General features: G+C 43.9%; 1 protein-coding gene across 1 annotated transcript in view; it reads left to right on the plus strand.

Annotated features, from left to right (window-relative positions):
- Positions 1–14,832, plus strand: part of tomm70a (translocase of outer mitochondrial membrane 70 homolog A (S. cerevisiae)) — a 62,867-nt gene that overhangs the window by 36,558 nt on the left and 11,477 nt on the right. Inside the window, exons 7-11 of the mRNA XM_072513487.1 lie at positions 1,534–1,668; positions 2,261–2,368; positions 5,862–5,978; positions 6,676–6,773; positions 12,990–13,112. Of these exons, the coding sequence (XP_072369588.1) occupies positions 1,534–1,668; positions 2,261–2,368; positions 5,862–5,978; positions 6,676–6,773; positions 12,990–13,112 (581 nt within the window). The remainder of the gene's footprint in view (positions 1–1,533; positions 1,669–2,260; positions 2,369–5,861; positions 5,979–6,675; positions 6,774–12,989; positions 13,113–14,832) is intronic.

Genomic DNA, 14,832 nt, shown 5'->3' on the forward strand with positions numbered 1-14,832 from the left:
GTGGAACAAACCATTACAAGGGGACATAAATTTAATGTGAATGGTGGAAGATATAGGGGGGATGTCAGAGGTAGGTTCTTTACCCAGAGAGTAGTGGGGGCATGGAATGCACTGCCTGTGGAAGTAGTTGAGTCGGAAATATTAGGGACCTTCAAGCGGCTATTGGATAGGTACATGGATTACGGTAAAATGATATAGTGTAGATTAATTTGTTCTTAAGGGCAGTACGGTAGCATTGTGGATAGCACAATTGCTTCACAGCTCCAGGGTCCCAGGTTCGATTCCGGCTTGGGTCACTGTCTGTGTGGAGTCTGCACATCCTCCCCGTGTCTGCGTGGGTTTCCTCCCACAGTCCAAAGATGTGCAGGTTAGGTGGATTGGCCATGATAAATTGCCCTTAGTGTCCAAAATTGCCCTTAGTGTTGGATGGAGGTGTTGACTATGGGTAGGGTGCTCTTTCCAAGAGCTGGTGCAGACTCAATGGGCTGAATGGCCTCCTTCTGCACTGTAAATTCAATGATAATCTATGATTAATCTAGGACAAAGGTTCGGCACAACATCGTGGGCCGAAGGGCCTGTTCTGTGCTGTATTTTTCTATGTTCTGTTCTAACATCAAATTTGACTAAACATTACTTTGACGAGTATAATAATCTTATAATAATCTTTATTAGTGTCACAAGTAGGCTTTCATTAACACTACAATGAGGTTCCTGTGAAAATCCCCGAGTCGCCACATCTCGGCGCCTGTTCGGGTACACAGAGCGAGAATTCAGAATGCCCAATTCACCTAACAAGAACATCTTTCGGGACTTGTGGGAGGAAACCGGAGCACCCGGACGAAACCCACGCAGACACTGGGAGAACGTGCAGACTCCACACAGACAGTGACCCAAGCCGGGAATCGAACCCAGGTCCCTGGCGCATATACTAAACTGCAGAAAAGGTACTTTTCTCATTAACTATAAACACAACTCGGATACTTCATGCCCAGTTTATGTTACTTAATGCTCTCAGCAGATAAGTAGCGTTATGTCTGGTCATTCTACCCAATACGAGGTGGTTCTCTTGTTCAGTTACTTAAATACAGCATGAAAGTCACTGAGGCATGCTACAGGCAAAAGATGCAAACTTTTGTCTGTCATAAAGATATTCTGCAGTTTTTATTAGGATGAGCGTGCTTGGGATTCATTTTTCTGATATAATAGTTTAAAAATAAAGCTAACCCTGTCAAGGTAAGTCGCACACAAAAGCAGCTGCAGTTAGTCGATTCAATGCAGTGTGGTGACTGACAAAGTTTCCTAATCCAGCAAAGAGAAAGTAGCTCTTAAGTCTCAGTAATTCTTTAAGTGAACATTTTCCATGTATGAAGCCAGAATTATTGTTCACTTTCTGCGACATGGAGTAGCAGCGTTATCTTAATGGCTATCAAAATTTGGATGACTTGAGTGTAAGAATATATGACTAGTCTCATACAATATATGTGCATAATGAGAAGAACTTATGATGTGGTACTGTTTGTGATTGTTCTCCAGCTCCGTGCCAATGCACTGATCAAGCGTGGAAGCATGTACATGCAGCAGCAGCAGTCTCAACTTTCTACGCAAGATTTCAACATGGCTGCTGATATTGATCCTCAAAATGCTGATGTTTACCATCATCGAGGTCAGGTAGGAAGAGCTACAAATCCCTGGACCTAGCTCAAAAAATTGTGCATAGAAATCCATAGAATCCCTACAGTACAGGAGGTGGCCTGTGACCCATCAAGTCTGCACTGACCCTCCAAATGAGCACCCTACCTACACCCACCCCCCTGCCCTATCCCCATAACCCCTTCACTTCTTTGGCCCTAAAGCAGCCAGCAAACTTTGATTAATTGAAGAAGTGAACTACTTGCATTTTACTACAATATTGTCTTATTTTTATCTGTAACCAGGATATGCCAGCGATTTTGACATAGCTACGTTTATTGTCCATCCCTGGTTGAGGATGGTAAACTGGAATAAACTTTCAGATCACATAGCTGATATTCCTGACTTCCATTAGACACTCCCATTCAAGAAATAATGGGAGAAGCTGTTTGGAAAGGAACAGATTAGTCCAGAACCCTTTTTTCCTCTTCATTCCCTCCATTTTCTGTTCTATATTTAACCTCGAAAGCTTGGAAGGAGTGGGAGAACGGACAGACACTGATGTCTGTCTTAATTTTGAAGTTGATGCAGATTATACAATTATGCAGTTACGCTACATTTTTGCTTACAGCTGAAGATTTTACTTGATAACGTTGAGGAGGCGGTTGACGATTTTGATGAATGCATTAGATTACGACCAGACTCTGCTCTGGCTCAGGCCCAGAAATGCTTTGCATTGGTAAGCAATCTAGTTCTAATTTTGTTCAGAAAAATTAGTTACAGGTGACTTATTGCACAGCATAGCTGCTGAATATTTTTCCAAGAAAGAATCTTTAACAAAAAGTCTTAAAAATTTGCTCTTCTGACCAGCATATTGCTGGTAGCAGTGTAAGCGGGAATGAATCCGGAAGAATCTCTCTGTTTTTGGGTCTGTTCCAAACGTCAGACAGTTGATTGATTATGCCAGCTGGGAGTAATCGCAGGGCACACCATGCGCTTCTCCATTGAGCAACAGAAATCATCAATACTCATATAGCTTCAAAACAGTTACTCAGCCCACCTCGGCTGGACACGAGCCAATCGTATAAATTACATATAGTTCCAATGAAGTTAGTTATGAGACATGATGGGACTGCGTGATCATCTCCTGGATAGGCAGAGGCCCTATAATGATGTTTACCAGACCCCTTATCAACTGACCTTGGGCCTTCCCAATAACTCAGAAGCTTGAGACTTCCTTGTCCCGATTTTGTTAGCTGGTTCCATTATTCAACTGCCTGGGACAGCTGATATGGGGAGTTCTGCTGAATAAGCTATCCTCTCTGTATCAACTGACCCTCTGCAAAAATATGGCTAAGCAAGCCCCATGGTGCCTCTGCAAACTGTTACACTCCATTTTAGTTAGGATACTCTATTTTAACTAAGATTTATACATTTTTAGTGTAATAGAAAATAATGTGTATTTAATATATATATATATATATATGCAGGTGCCTCTGCCCTTGGAACTCACTCCAACAGCGGCATTGTAAGTTACTCCTTTAAGGTTGATTAAAGTTTGTTATTGACGATGTACATGCTCCCTAATAGCTGATGTTATCTGGAAGAACAGTGACAGATTTTATGCGAATGCTGGTAGACACACAGGTTCCTCACTGAATTCCATGAACCTTCCTAACGATGCCACCATCTTCAGCTAACTTCAAGAGTTAGACGATCCAAATTTTGTCCACGTAATGTCTGTGAGCCTGTCTTCTTTCCCCTCTCAAACAAACTACATGCCTCTGTTCCATCTCCTTCTCTGACCACCATTTGATGTGGAACCCTGATATATTACTCACCACTGAGCAACGTGTCTTCAAGTGACTGGACTTATCCAGTTATTTTTTTGGCAGCTTCCCACTTCAATCATTCATAAACCGTAAGTCATTAAGGATGCTGTCCTTACCTGCACTGATGGTGTGTCCCTATCGTGCAGATCGTTGCCAAGAACCACTAGCTTATTGTGATTCATCGAATTGACCATTTTCATGGTCTTGCTCCTCGAACTTCAATCTTTTCTGGCCTTGGCTCCTTGCATCCTTCCCACTAACAACCTGCTTCTCATGTTCTACTGCACCATAAATGACCAACCTTCAGTCACCTAGTTGGATTGGATTGGATTTGTTTATTGTCACGTGTACCGAGGTACAGTGAAAAGTATTTTTCTGTGAGCAACTCAACAGATCATTAAATACATGAGAAGAAAGGGGAATAAAAGAAAATACATAATAGGGCAACACAACATATACAATGTAACTACATAAGCACTGGCATCGGATGAAGCATACAGGGTGTAGTGTTAATGAGGTCAGTCCATAAGAGGGTCATTTAGGAGTCTGGTAACAGTGGGGAAGAAGCTGTTTTTGAGTCTGTTCGTGCGTGTTCTCAGACTTCTGTATCTCCTGCCCAATGGAAGAAGTTGGAAGAGTGAGTAAGCCGAGTGGGAGGGATCTTTGATTATACTGCCCGCTTTCCCCAGGCAGCGGGAGGTGTAGATGGAGTCGATGGATGGGAGGCAGGTTTGTGTGATGGACTGGGCGGTGTTCACGACTCTCTGAAGTTTCTTGCGGTCCTGGGCCGAGCAGTTACCATACCAGGCTGTGATGCAGCCTGATAGAATGCTTTCTATGGTGCATCTGTAAAAGTTGGTAAGAGTCAATGTGGACATGCCAAATTTCCTTAGTTTCCTGAGGAAGTATAGGTGCTGTTGTGCTTTCTTGGTGGTAGCGTCGACGTGGGTGGACCAGGACAGATCTTTGGAGATGTGCACCCCTAGGAATTTGAAACTGCTAACCATCTCCACCTCGGCTCCGTTGATGCTGACAGTGGTGTGTACAGTACTTTGCTTCCTGAAGTCAATTACTAGCTCTTTGGTTTTGCTGGCATTGAGGGAGAGATTGTTGTCGCTACACCACTCCACTAGGTTCTCTATGTCCCTCCTGTATTCGGACTCATCGTTATTCGAGATCCGGCCTACTATGGTCGTATCGTCAGCAAACTTGTAGATAGAGTTGGAACCAAGTTTTGCCACGCAGTCGTGTGTGTATAAGGAGTAGAGTAGGGGGCTAAGTACGCAGCCTTGCGGGGCGCCGGTGTTGAGGACTATTGTGGAGGAGGTGTTGTTGTTCATTCTTACTGATTGTGGTCTGTTGGTCAGAAAATCGAGGATCCAGTTGCAGAGTGGGGAGCCAAGTCCTAGGTTTTGGAGCTTTGATATGAGCTTGGCTGGGATTGTGGTGTTGAAGGCGGAGCTGTAGTCAATAAATAGGAGTCTAATGTAGGAGTCCTTGTTTTCGAGATGCTCTAGGGATGAGTGTAGGGCCAGGGAAATGGTGTCTGATGTGGACCGGTTGCAGCGGTATGCGAATTGCAGTGGATCAAGGCGTTCTGGGAGTATGGAGGTAATGCACTTCATGATCAACCTCTCGAAGCACTTCATTACGACTGAAGTCAGGGCCACTGGTCGGTAGTCATTGAGGCACGTTGCCTGGTTCTTCTTTGGTACCGGTATGATGGTGGTCTTCTTGAAGCAGGTGGGGACCTCGGAGTGGAGTAGGGACAGGTTAAAGATGTCCGCGAATACCTCTGCCAGCTGGTCCGCGCAGGCTCAGTGCACGACCAGGGATCCCGCCTGGGCCCGTCGCCTTCCGAGGGTTCCCTTCTCCTAAATCTGTGGCTTGTCACCTCCCTCTATCTTCAAGTGATCACACCAACCGTACCTTTGCCCCATCATCCAGATTCTCTTACGTTCCTACCGGCTATACACACAAAACTGAGTTTTAGAGTTGAGCTCTGGATTATTTCCATAAGTCTCAAACCAAGGTTATCGGGTCTAAGTGATGCAGAGCTGATCATAAACACAATATCAATAATAGCTATAGATCTTGATAATGGCATTCACCGCACCTTCTGAGCTAATTTGAATCTGCCAAGTTGGATATTGTTTTACTCGGCATAATCCCTGCACTAACCATCCTAGAAATCTATAAAGTCAGGGCCTTAATAGCTCATTATGCTATGTGGTGGGTACTGTAAGATTTAATGTTGAACAATCATCAGCTCATTATGTAATATTTGATATCTTGTAGTTGATCAAAAGAATAAGTGTGTAAATTCACATTTCCAACAAAACAAAATCCCATGTCACTTTATACCAACTGAAATATGTTCTGTCATATGTTTTCTTCCAGTATCGTCAGGCCTACACTGGAAGCAATCCTTTGCAGATTCAAGTGGCTGTGAAAGGCTTTGAAGATGTTATTAAAACTTTTCCTAACTGTGCAGAGGGTTATGCATTATATGCACAGGTAAACCTTCAACATTCATCATATTTCCGTATTTGTGTTCAGAGGGGTAAAGAAAATTGAACATTTGACGACTTCTATATCCAGTTGCAAATATCAGCAAATTTATTTAAAATGCACATCCGTCAAACTGTTGTGATGATACTAAGATTTTTTGTTTATTCGAACATTCTACGGCATGCTTAGAAAAGGCACTCAACCCATGTGGTTCAGCCTAGCAATATCCAAACAAGGGTTGTTGTCTCATTTCAGCATCCAATTGTTTAGAGGCCAGTGTCTTGGTCTTGGCTAAGTTATCAACTCATTCCAATCTAATTATGAAATCGTACCCTGCCCCACATTTCAGAAAGAAGTGAAAGGTCACTTGTTCATTGAAGAGCGGCTGGATCTTCTGGTGTCCAGGCCAATATCTTATCGCACAACCAATGCCATCAAAACAAATTAACTGACCACCAAGCTTGTGGCTGATTGCAACCTTGTGCGCCAATTGGTTGCAGTGTTTTTCAACATTGGAAGCAATTCAACCTCAAAGAATTTGTGGCTGTGAAGTTTATTGCAATGCCCTCAAGATGTGGGAGATGTTATGTTAATGCAGTTACTTATTCAGGTTGACTAGCATTCTGAACCCCACCGTTGTGATCTTGTCTTAGATGGATGTTAGATAACAGAGCAACAATTGACAAAAATAATTTTGTTCTAGGCTTTAACTGACCAGCAACATTTTAGCAAAGCAGATGAAATGTACGATAAATGCATTGAACTGGAACCAGATAATGCAACAACATATGTTCACAAAGGGTAAGTAATTTGTAATTTTTAAGATTTGTAATAAACCCAGTAATTTTAACTGTACCACCTCCTATCAGAGCCAAATACGTTGTGCTCACACTCCAATTAATCCTCTGCACTAAATAGAAGTGAATGGAGAGTTTATTTATGCATTTATCCAGGATAATCAACCAATGACTACATGAAAACCTGACCATGTGTCTTTAGTAATCAGATACTTTTAAAAATTGCCCATTTGTCATGAGTTTGAATTTCTGTACACACACTCATTTTGAGGTGTACCACGGCACATAGGAGCTGTGCCTTCCCTGCAGTTTATGTCAATGGGGGCTGGTTAGCACCAATGACGAGACACCTAGCGAGTGGTTCAGAATAACTTCCAACTGTGTGAATTTGATTCCAGTTTCAGCTGAGGTAGCCTTAGGATCTGCCCCTGAGAATGGACCAAAATGACAAACCACCACTCACAAAAGCTGCCAAGAAAACTGCTCAAAATGAAATATTGGCAGCAATGCGCCCTGGATCTGCCTTCAGACAATGCGCACACACATGACATTAAAATTGTTTACAGTATTAGAACATAGAACATTACAGCGCAGTACAGGCCCTTCGGCCCTCAATGTTGCGCCGACCTGTGAAACCACTCGAAAGCCCATCTACACTATTCCCTTATCGTCCATATGTCTATCCAATGACCATTTGAATACCCTTCGTGTTGGCGAGTCCACTACTGTTGCAGGCAGGGCATTCCACACCCTTACTACTCTGAGTAAAGAACCTACCTCTGACATCTGTCTTATATCTATCACCCCTCAATTTAAAGCTATGCCCCTCGTGCTAGACATCACCATCCGAGGAAAAAGACTCTCACTGTCCACCCTATCCAATCCTCTGATCATCTTGTATGCCTCAATTAAGTCACCTCTTAACCTTCTTCTCTCTAACGAAAACAGCCTCAAGTCCCTCAGCCTTTCCTCATAAGATCTTCCCTCCATACCAGACAACATTCTGGTAAATCTCCTCTGCACCCTTTCCAATGCTTCCACATCCTTCCTATAAGGCGGCGACCAGAATTGCACGCAATACTCCAAATGCGGCCGCACCAGAGTTTTGAACAGCTGCAATATGACCTCATGGCTCAATCCCTCTACCAATAAAAGCTAACACACCGTACGCCTTCTTAACAACCCTCTCAACCTGAGTGGCAACTTTCAGGGATCTATGTACATGGACACCGAGATCTCTCTGCTCATCCACACTGCCAAGAATCTTACCATTAGCCCAGTACTCTGTCTTCCTGTTATTCCTTCCAAAATGAATCACCTCACACTTTTCTGCATTAAGCTCCATTTGCCACCTCTCAGCCCAGCACTGCAGCTTATCTATGTCCCTCTGTAACTTGTAACCTCCTCTGCAATGTCCACAATTCCACCGACTTTAGTGTCATCTGCAAATTTACTCACCCATCCTTCTACGCCCTCCTCCAGGTCATTTATAAAAATGACAAACGGCAGTGGCCCCAAAACAGATCCTTGTGGTACACCACTAGTAACTGGACTCCAGTCTGAACACTTCCCATCAACCACCACCCTTTGTCTTCTTCCAGCTAGCCAATTTCTGATCCAAACTGCTAAATCTCCCTGAATCCCATGCTTCCGTATTTTCTGCAGTAGCCTACCGTGGGGAACCTTATCAAACGCTTTACTGAAATCCATATACACCGCATCAACTGCTTTACCCTCATCCACCTGTTTGGTCACCTTCTCAAAGAACTCAATAAGGTTTGTGAGGCACGACCTACCCTTCACGAAACCGTGTTGACTATGTCTAATCAAATTATTCCTTTCCAGATGATTATACACCCTATCTCTTATAAACCTTTCCAAGATTTTGTCCACAACAGAAGTCAGGCTCACTGGTCTATAGTTACCGGGGTTGGCTCTACTCCCCTTCTTGAACAAGGGGACAACATTTGCTATCCTCCAGTCTTCTGGCACTATTGCTGTTGACAAAGATGACTTAAAGATCAGCAATCTCCTCCCTAGCTTCCCAGAGAATCCTAGGATAAATCCCATCCAGTCCAGGGGACTTATCTATTTTCACCCTTTCCAGAATTGTTAACACCTCCTCCTTATGAACCTCAAGCCCTTCTAGTCTAGTAGCCTGAATCTCAGTATTCTCCTCGACAACATTGTCTTTTTCCTGTGTGAATACTGACGAAAAATATTCACTTAGCACCTCTCCTATCTCCTCGGACTCCACGCACAACTTCCCACTACTGTCCTTGACTGGCCCTACTCTTACCCTAGTCATTGTTTTATTCCTGACATATCTATAGAAAGCTTTAGGGTTGTCCTTGATCCTCCCTGCCAAAGACTTCTCATGTCCCCTCCTGGCTCTTCTTAGCTCTCTCTTTAGGTCCTTCCTAGCTAACTTGTAACTCTCGAGCGCCCTTACTGAACCTTCATGTCTCATCTTTACATAAGCCTCTTTCTTCCTCTTGACAAGTGTTTCAACTGCCTTCGTTAACCACGGTTCCCTTGCTCGACCACTTCCTCCCTGCCTGACAGGTACATACTTATCAAGGACACGCAGTAGCTGTTCCTTGAACAAGCTCCACATTTCCATTGTGCCCATCCCCTGCAGTTTTCCTCTCCATCTGATGCATCCTAAGTCTTGCCTCATCGCATCAAAATTGTCTTTCCCCCCAGATATAACTCTTGCCCTGCGGTATATACCTATCCCTTTCCATCACTAAAGTAAACGTGATCAAATTGTGGTCACTATCACCAAAGTGCTCACCTACCTCCAAATCTAACACCTGTCCTGGTTCATTACCCAGTACCAAATTCAATATGGCCTCTCCTCTCGTTGGCCTATCTACATACTGTCAGGAAACCCTCCTGCACGCATTGGACAAAAACGGACCCATCTAAAGTACTCGAACTATAGCGTTTCCAGTCAATATTTGGAAAGTTAAAGTCCCCCATAACAACTACCCTGTTGCTTTCACTCCTATCCAGAATCATCTTTGCAATCCTTTCCTCTACATCTCTGGAACTTTTCGGAGGCCTATAGAAAACCACTAACAGGGTGACCTCTCCTTTCCTGTTTCTAACCTCAGCCCATACTACCTCAATCGACAAGTCCTCATCAAACGCCCTTTCTGCCACCGTGATACTGTCCTTGACGAACAATGCCACCCCTCCCCCTCTTTTACCACCTTCCCTGAGCTTAATGAAATATCTAAATCCCGGCACCTGCAACAACCATTCCTGTCCCTGCTCTATCCATGTCTCCGAAATGGCCACAACATCGAAGTCCCAGGTACCAACCCATGCCGCAAGTTCCCCCACCTTATTCCGGATGCTCCTGGCATTGAAGAAGACACACTTTAAACCACCTTCCTGCCTGCCGGTACACTCCTGCAACTTTAAAACCTTACTCATGACCTCACTACTCTCAACCTCCTGTATACTGGAGCTACAATTCAGGTTCCCAAGCCCCTGCTGAACTAGTTTAAACCCTCCCGAAGAGCATTAGTAAATTTCCCCCCCCCCCAGGATATTGGTACCCCTCTGGTCCAGGTGTAGACCATCCCGTTTGTAGAAGTTCCACCGACCCCAGAATGAGCCCCGATTATCCAGAAATCTGAAACCCTCCCTCCTGCACCATCCCTGTAGCCACGCGTTCAACTCCTCTCTTTCCCTATTCCTCGTCTCGCTATCACGTGGCACGGGTAACAACCCAGAGATAATAACTCTGTTTGTCCTAGATCTAAGTTTCCACACTAGATCCCTGAATTCCTGCCTTACATCCCTATCCCTTTTCCTACCTATGTCATTGGTACCTATGTGGACCACGACTTGGGGCTGCTCCCCCTCTCCCTTAAGGATCCCGAAAACATGATCTGAGACATCACGCATCCTGGCACCTGGGAGGCAACACACCAACCGCGAGTCTCTCTCGTTCCCACAAAATCTCCTATCTATCCCCCTAACTATGGAGTCTCCAATGACTAATACTCTACTCCTCTCTCCCCTTCCCTCCTGAGCAACAGGGACAGACTCTGTGCCAGAGACCTGCACCCCATGGCTTACCCCTAGTAAGCCCCCCCCCCTCCAACAGTATCCAAAGTGGTATACTTGTTACTAAGGGGAACGACCACAGGGGATCCCTGTACTGACTGCTTCCTCCCAGCCCCTCTCACCGTCACCCATCTATCTTTATTCTTTGGAGTAACTACATCCCTGAAGCTTCTATCTATGACCACCTCTGCCTCCCGAATGATCCGAAGTTGCTCCAGCTCCAGTTCCCTAACACGGTTTCTGAGGAGCTGGAGATGGGTGCACTTCCCTCAGATAAAATCAGCAGGGACACTGTCAGCGTCCCTCACCTCAAACATTCTGCAGGAGGAGCATTGCACTACCTTCCCTGCCATCCCCTCTAGATAAAAAAAGAAAGAAAGAGCTTACCTGTTATTCACTCCCCTTCTCAGCAAGCACTCACTCAGCAACCTCTGCACCCTGCATGATAAAACCTGAGGGAAAATGAAAGAAAAACTACTTACCAGTCACCAGCCAATCCCTTACCTGCAGGCTGTGGCGTCACGGTTCAACTTCCTTCTACTTCTACCTAACCTCGAGCCTTCCTCTTGATCTTTACAGCGGTTGTTGTTTTTTGGTTAGAGGAGGGGGTAGGGAGGGAAACACTGAAGAAGTGTTTCGGGTTTAAGTGTCACTTGACAACAGCTCCTCCACAAACCACCTTCAAGTTTGGGTGACCACAACGGAGGTATGCAAATTTCCCTTGCAACAGCCAATCAGCAGCTCCGCTCTACTGCCCTCTAATATTGTATTGGAAACCAGCATAATTGAAAATTTCCATAATTGTTTTCACTGTTTAGTCTACCCTAAAATACTTCAATTTAGCACTAGCTCCTTTGCAACCATTGCTCAAAACCATCCTATAGAATAGACATATTGATAAAGCCAGGAAGGAAATCCTCCATATATGCTGACATTAATCTGATATCGGCATTGTCTTGGGAAATTTGTCAGTCCAAATCATTTGACCCAAAGGTATTGGTATTTACAAATGCCTAAGAATGATTTTCCATTTATTTTTCTATTGCCGTGCATGATAATTAAGATGAATTTGGTGTGAAATTTAGCATTTTCCTTGCCTGTTCCAGCATTTTTCCTCCTACCTCGGCAGCTGATGGTGCACTCTCCTGCTTGAGCTAAGCTGTCCAGCCAGCCAGTGCCCTTTAATTATTGACAAGTGTCAACTCTGCACATGTGAAATTTCCACTGAAGGTACCAGTCAGGTCTGGGAACTCTCTGGCTCATACTCTCTGCTGTACACCATCACTGCTAGCTAGCAAGAGAAGCTTTCATGCCGAAGCCACCTAGACTGCAGCAGTTCAAGAAGGTGGCTCAACAGCACCTGCCCAAAGTCAATAAGGGATATGTGATGAATGATGGCCTTGCCAACAACATACTCATTCCATAAGTGACTAAAAAAGTTGTAATACCACTGTTGTAATACCACTCCGCTGTGGTCTAGCTGAAATTAGCCTATTCAGATGCTGGGATTTCCCCTGAGAAATTCCTGTTCTTTATAGCTTAGGTGTACAACATATGCATTTATTTTCTTTTCAATTTTGTCTTCTTGGGTTATCTTCTTTGAGGACACAGTTGTGCATGATGCTCTCCAACACCTTTCTCAAGTGCGAGTTCTTGGGCATGGGCCTTGGCTGCAACTCTAAGTAGATAATCCAATTGTTCGAGCAGCATTGTCAAGCCCATTCTTATCACAAAACCACATTTGTGCAAGCACATTTCCAGCAGGAGTCTGAATAGCAATCCAAAGTGTTTCTTCCCCCGCCCCATACCAGCAATGCCGAGGCTCACTAATGTTTATTGTTCTATATCAACTCAAGATTAGCTAACCCATAGTTCAAATCCAATACCTACCAGGTTTGCATATTTTATTGACTAACTTGATTTTCCAAACCATTAGAGAAACCTATGTAGTACTTTCATACTATGATTTTTATTTCAATTTTGAGCCAATCTCGTGTTCTTGCATGGAGGAAATTTGATATGGCCTCCTTTGGCACTATCAACATTGCGTTTTACAAACAGTTTGTGCAGAATTATTGAATTGTATCTATTTTACTATTTTTTTGTTTACATCAACTTGGTATTTACTTTACTTTAGTTTACTTCAGCTTCAATGGAAACAGGATTTGGATAAAGGCTTGGAGCTAATCAGCAAGGCTATTGAAATCGACAATAAATGTGATTTTGCATATGAGACCATGGGCACTATTGAAGTCCAGAGGTAATTTATTAATTAATTGTTTTTACTCCCACTGAGTTTGGCTCTTAAAAATTGTATTTCCAAAAAAAAAAAGATCTCTTTGCCTTCAGAAAATACACATAGTTGTAGGTTGCTACAAAACATGTATGGCTTTAGTTGGCAAGGATTGCTTTCTCAGAAAATGCAAGTATATTAAATTTAAAGCGCAAGTAAATTCCAAAGTATAACTACAGAGGCTTGTTGCATGATATTTTAAATTTAACGCCTAATTAGTTACATCAGATAAAGATAGCATGGCTGGTGATGTCTTGCAGCTGTAACATGTGAGAACTGGTGGATTCACAGCAACCCTATCTGCAGTAAGTGTCTGCAGCTTGAGGAGCTTTGGCTTTTGAGTTGTTGAGCTGGAGTCCGAGCTTCAGATATTGCAATGCATCAAGCAGGGGAGAAGTCACCTGGTCACTTTGTTCCAGGAGTCAGTCACACCCCTTAGTCCAGGAACTTCAGACTCGATCCATGATCAGGGATAGGAGGATGTGACTGTAGGTGAGACAACTATGGGAATCCAGAATGTAGCAATGAGAAGCCTCAGCCCTTGCAATTGTCCCAACAGGTTTGAGGTCCTTGCAGTTTGTGTGAGTGAAAGCAGAGACTGCAGGAATATGATCAAACTGGTTATGACACACTGGTGCAGGCGATCATAGGGTGGGAAAAAAATCAATGTAGTTGTAAGGATCTGTATAGTTGGGTGGGGGCGGGGGGGTGGGGGGGGGGTGGGGGGGGTGGAGAAAGAGACACTGTTCTCTGCAGTTGAGAATGAGAGTCCTGAAGGCTGCATTGCATGCTCGGTGCCAGAGGTAAGGGCATCTTGCCCAGTTCTGAAGAATCCTATTTGACTCAACATTAATTCCGTTTCTCTCCTCACAGATGCTGCCAGACCTGAGTATTTCCAGCATTTTCTGTTTTTATTTTATGTTTAGGACATCTCGGGGCTGGAGTGGAACTTGGTGTGGGAGGGAAAGGATCCGATTTTAATGGTCCACACGGGCGCTAATGACATAGGAAGGAATCAGAGAGGTTCTGCTGAGGGTGTATGAGCAGCTGGAGACTTAAATTAAAAGATAGACTCACAAAGGATGATTATCTGAGCTTCGAGCAAATTGACATACAAATAAGATCAGTGAGTTGTGTATCTGAAAGATTGGTGTGGGAGCTTTGATTCATGGGGCACTGGTACCAGTGCTGGGGAAAGAGGGGGCTGTACTGTTGGGGCGGTCTTCACCTGAACAGCCAAGGAACCAGTGTAATGGCGAAACAGTTAAAAGAGAAAGAATGGGGCCATAGTCCTGGGTAACAATGCAGCTAATAATAATCAGAGAGTGACCGAACGCACAGAGCGTACAAACACAAGAGTGCGCCAGTGAAAAAGGACAGAGAAGGGAATAATGATAAAAAAACAGAATTGAAAATTGTTTATTTGAATGCATACAACTTTCAGAACAAGATTGATGGCGCCAATGAAATAAATTAATACGATCACAGTAATGACCTTGACTGGAACCTGAATGTTCAAGGGTGTCTGACATTCTGGAAGGACAGGAAGCCAGGAAAAGGAGGTAGAGTAGCTTTGTTAATAAAGGATGAAATCAGTATTATCCTCCAAACCAAGATCAAAATGTAGAATCCATTTGGGTGGAGAAAGAAGCCACTAGGGAGTAGTGTATAGGCTCCTGACAGTAGT

Source organism: Scyliorhinus torazame, chromosome 8 (genome assembly GCF_047496885.1).
Source record: "Scyliorhinus torazame isolate Kashiwa2021f chromosome 8, sScyTor2.1, whole genome shotgun sequence".
NCBI classification, from domain to species: Eukaryota; Metazoa; Chordata; class Chondrichthyes; order Carcharhiniformes; family Scyliorhinidae; genus Scyliorhinus; species Scyliorhinus torazame.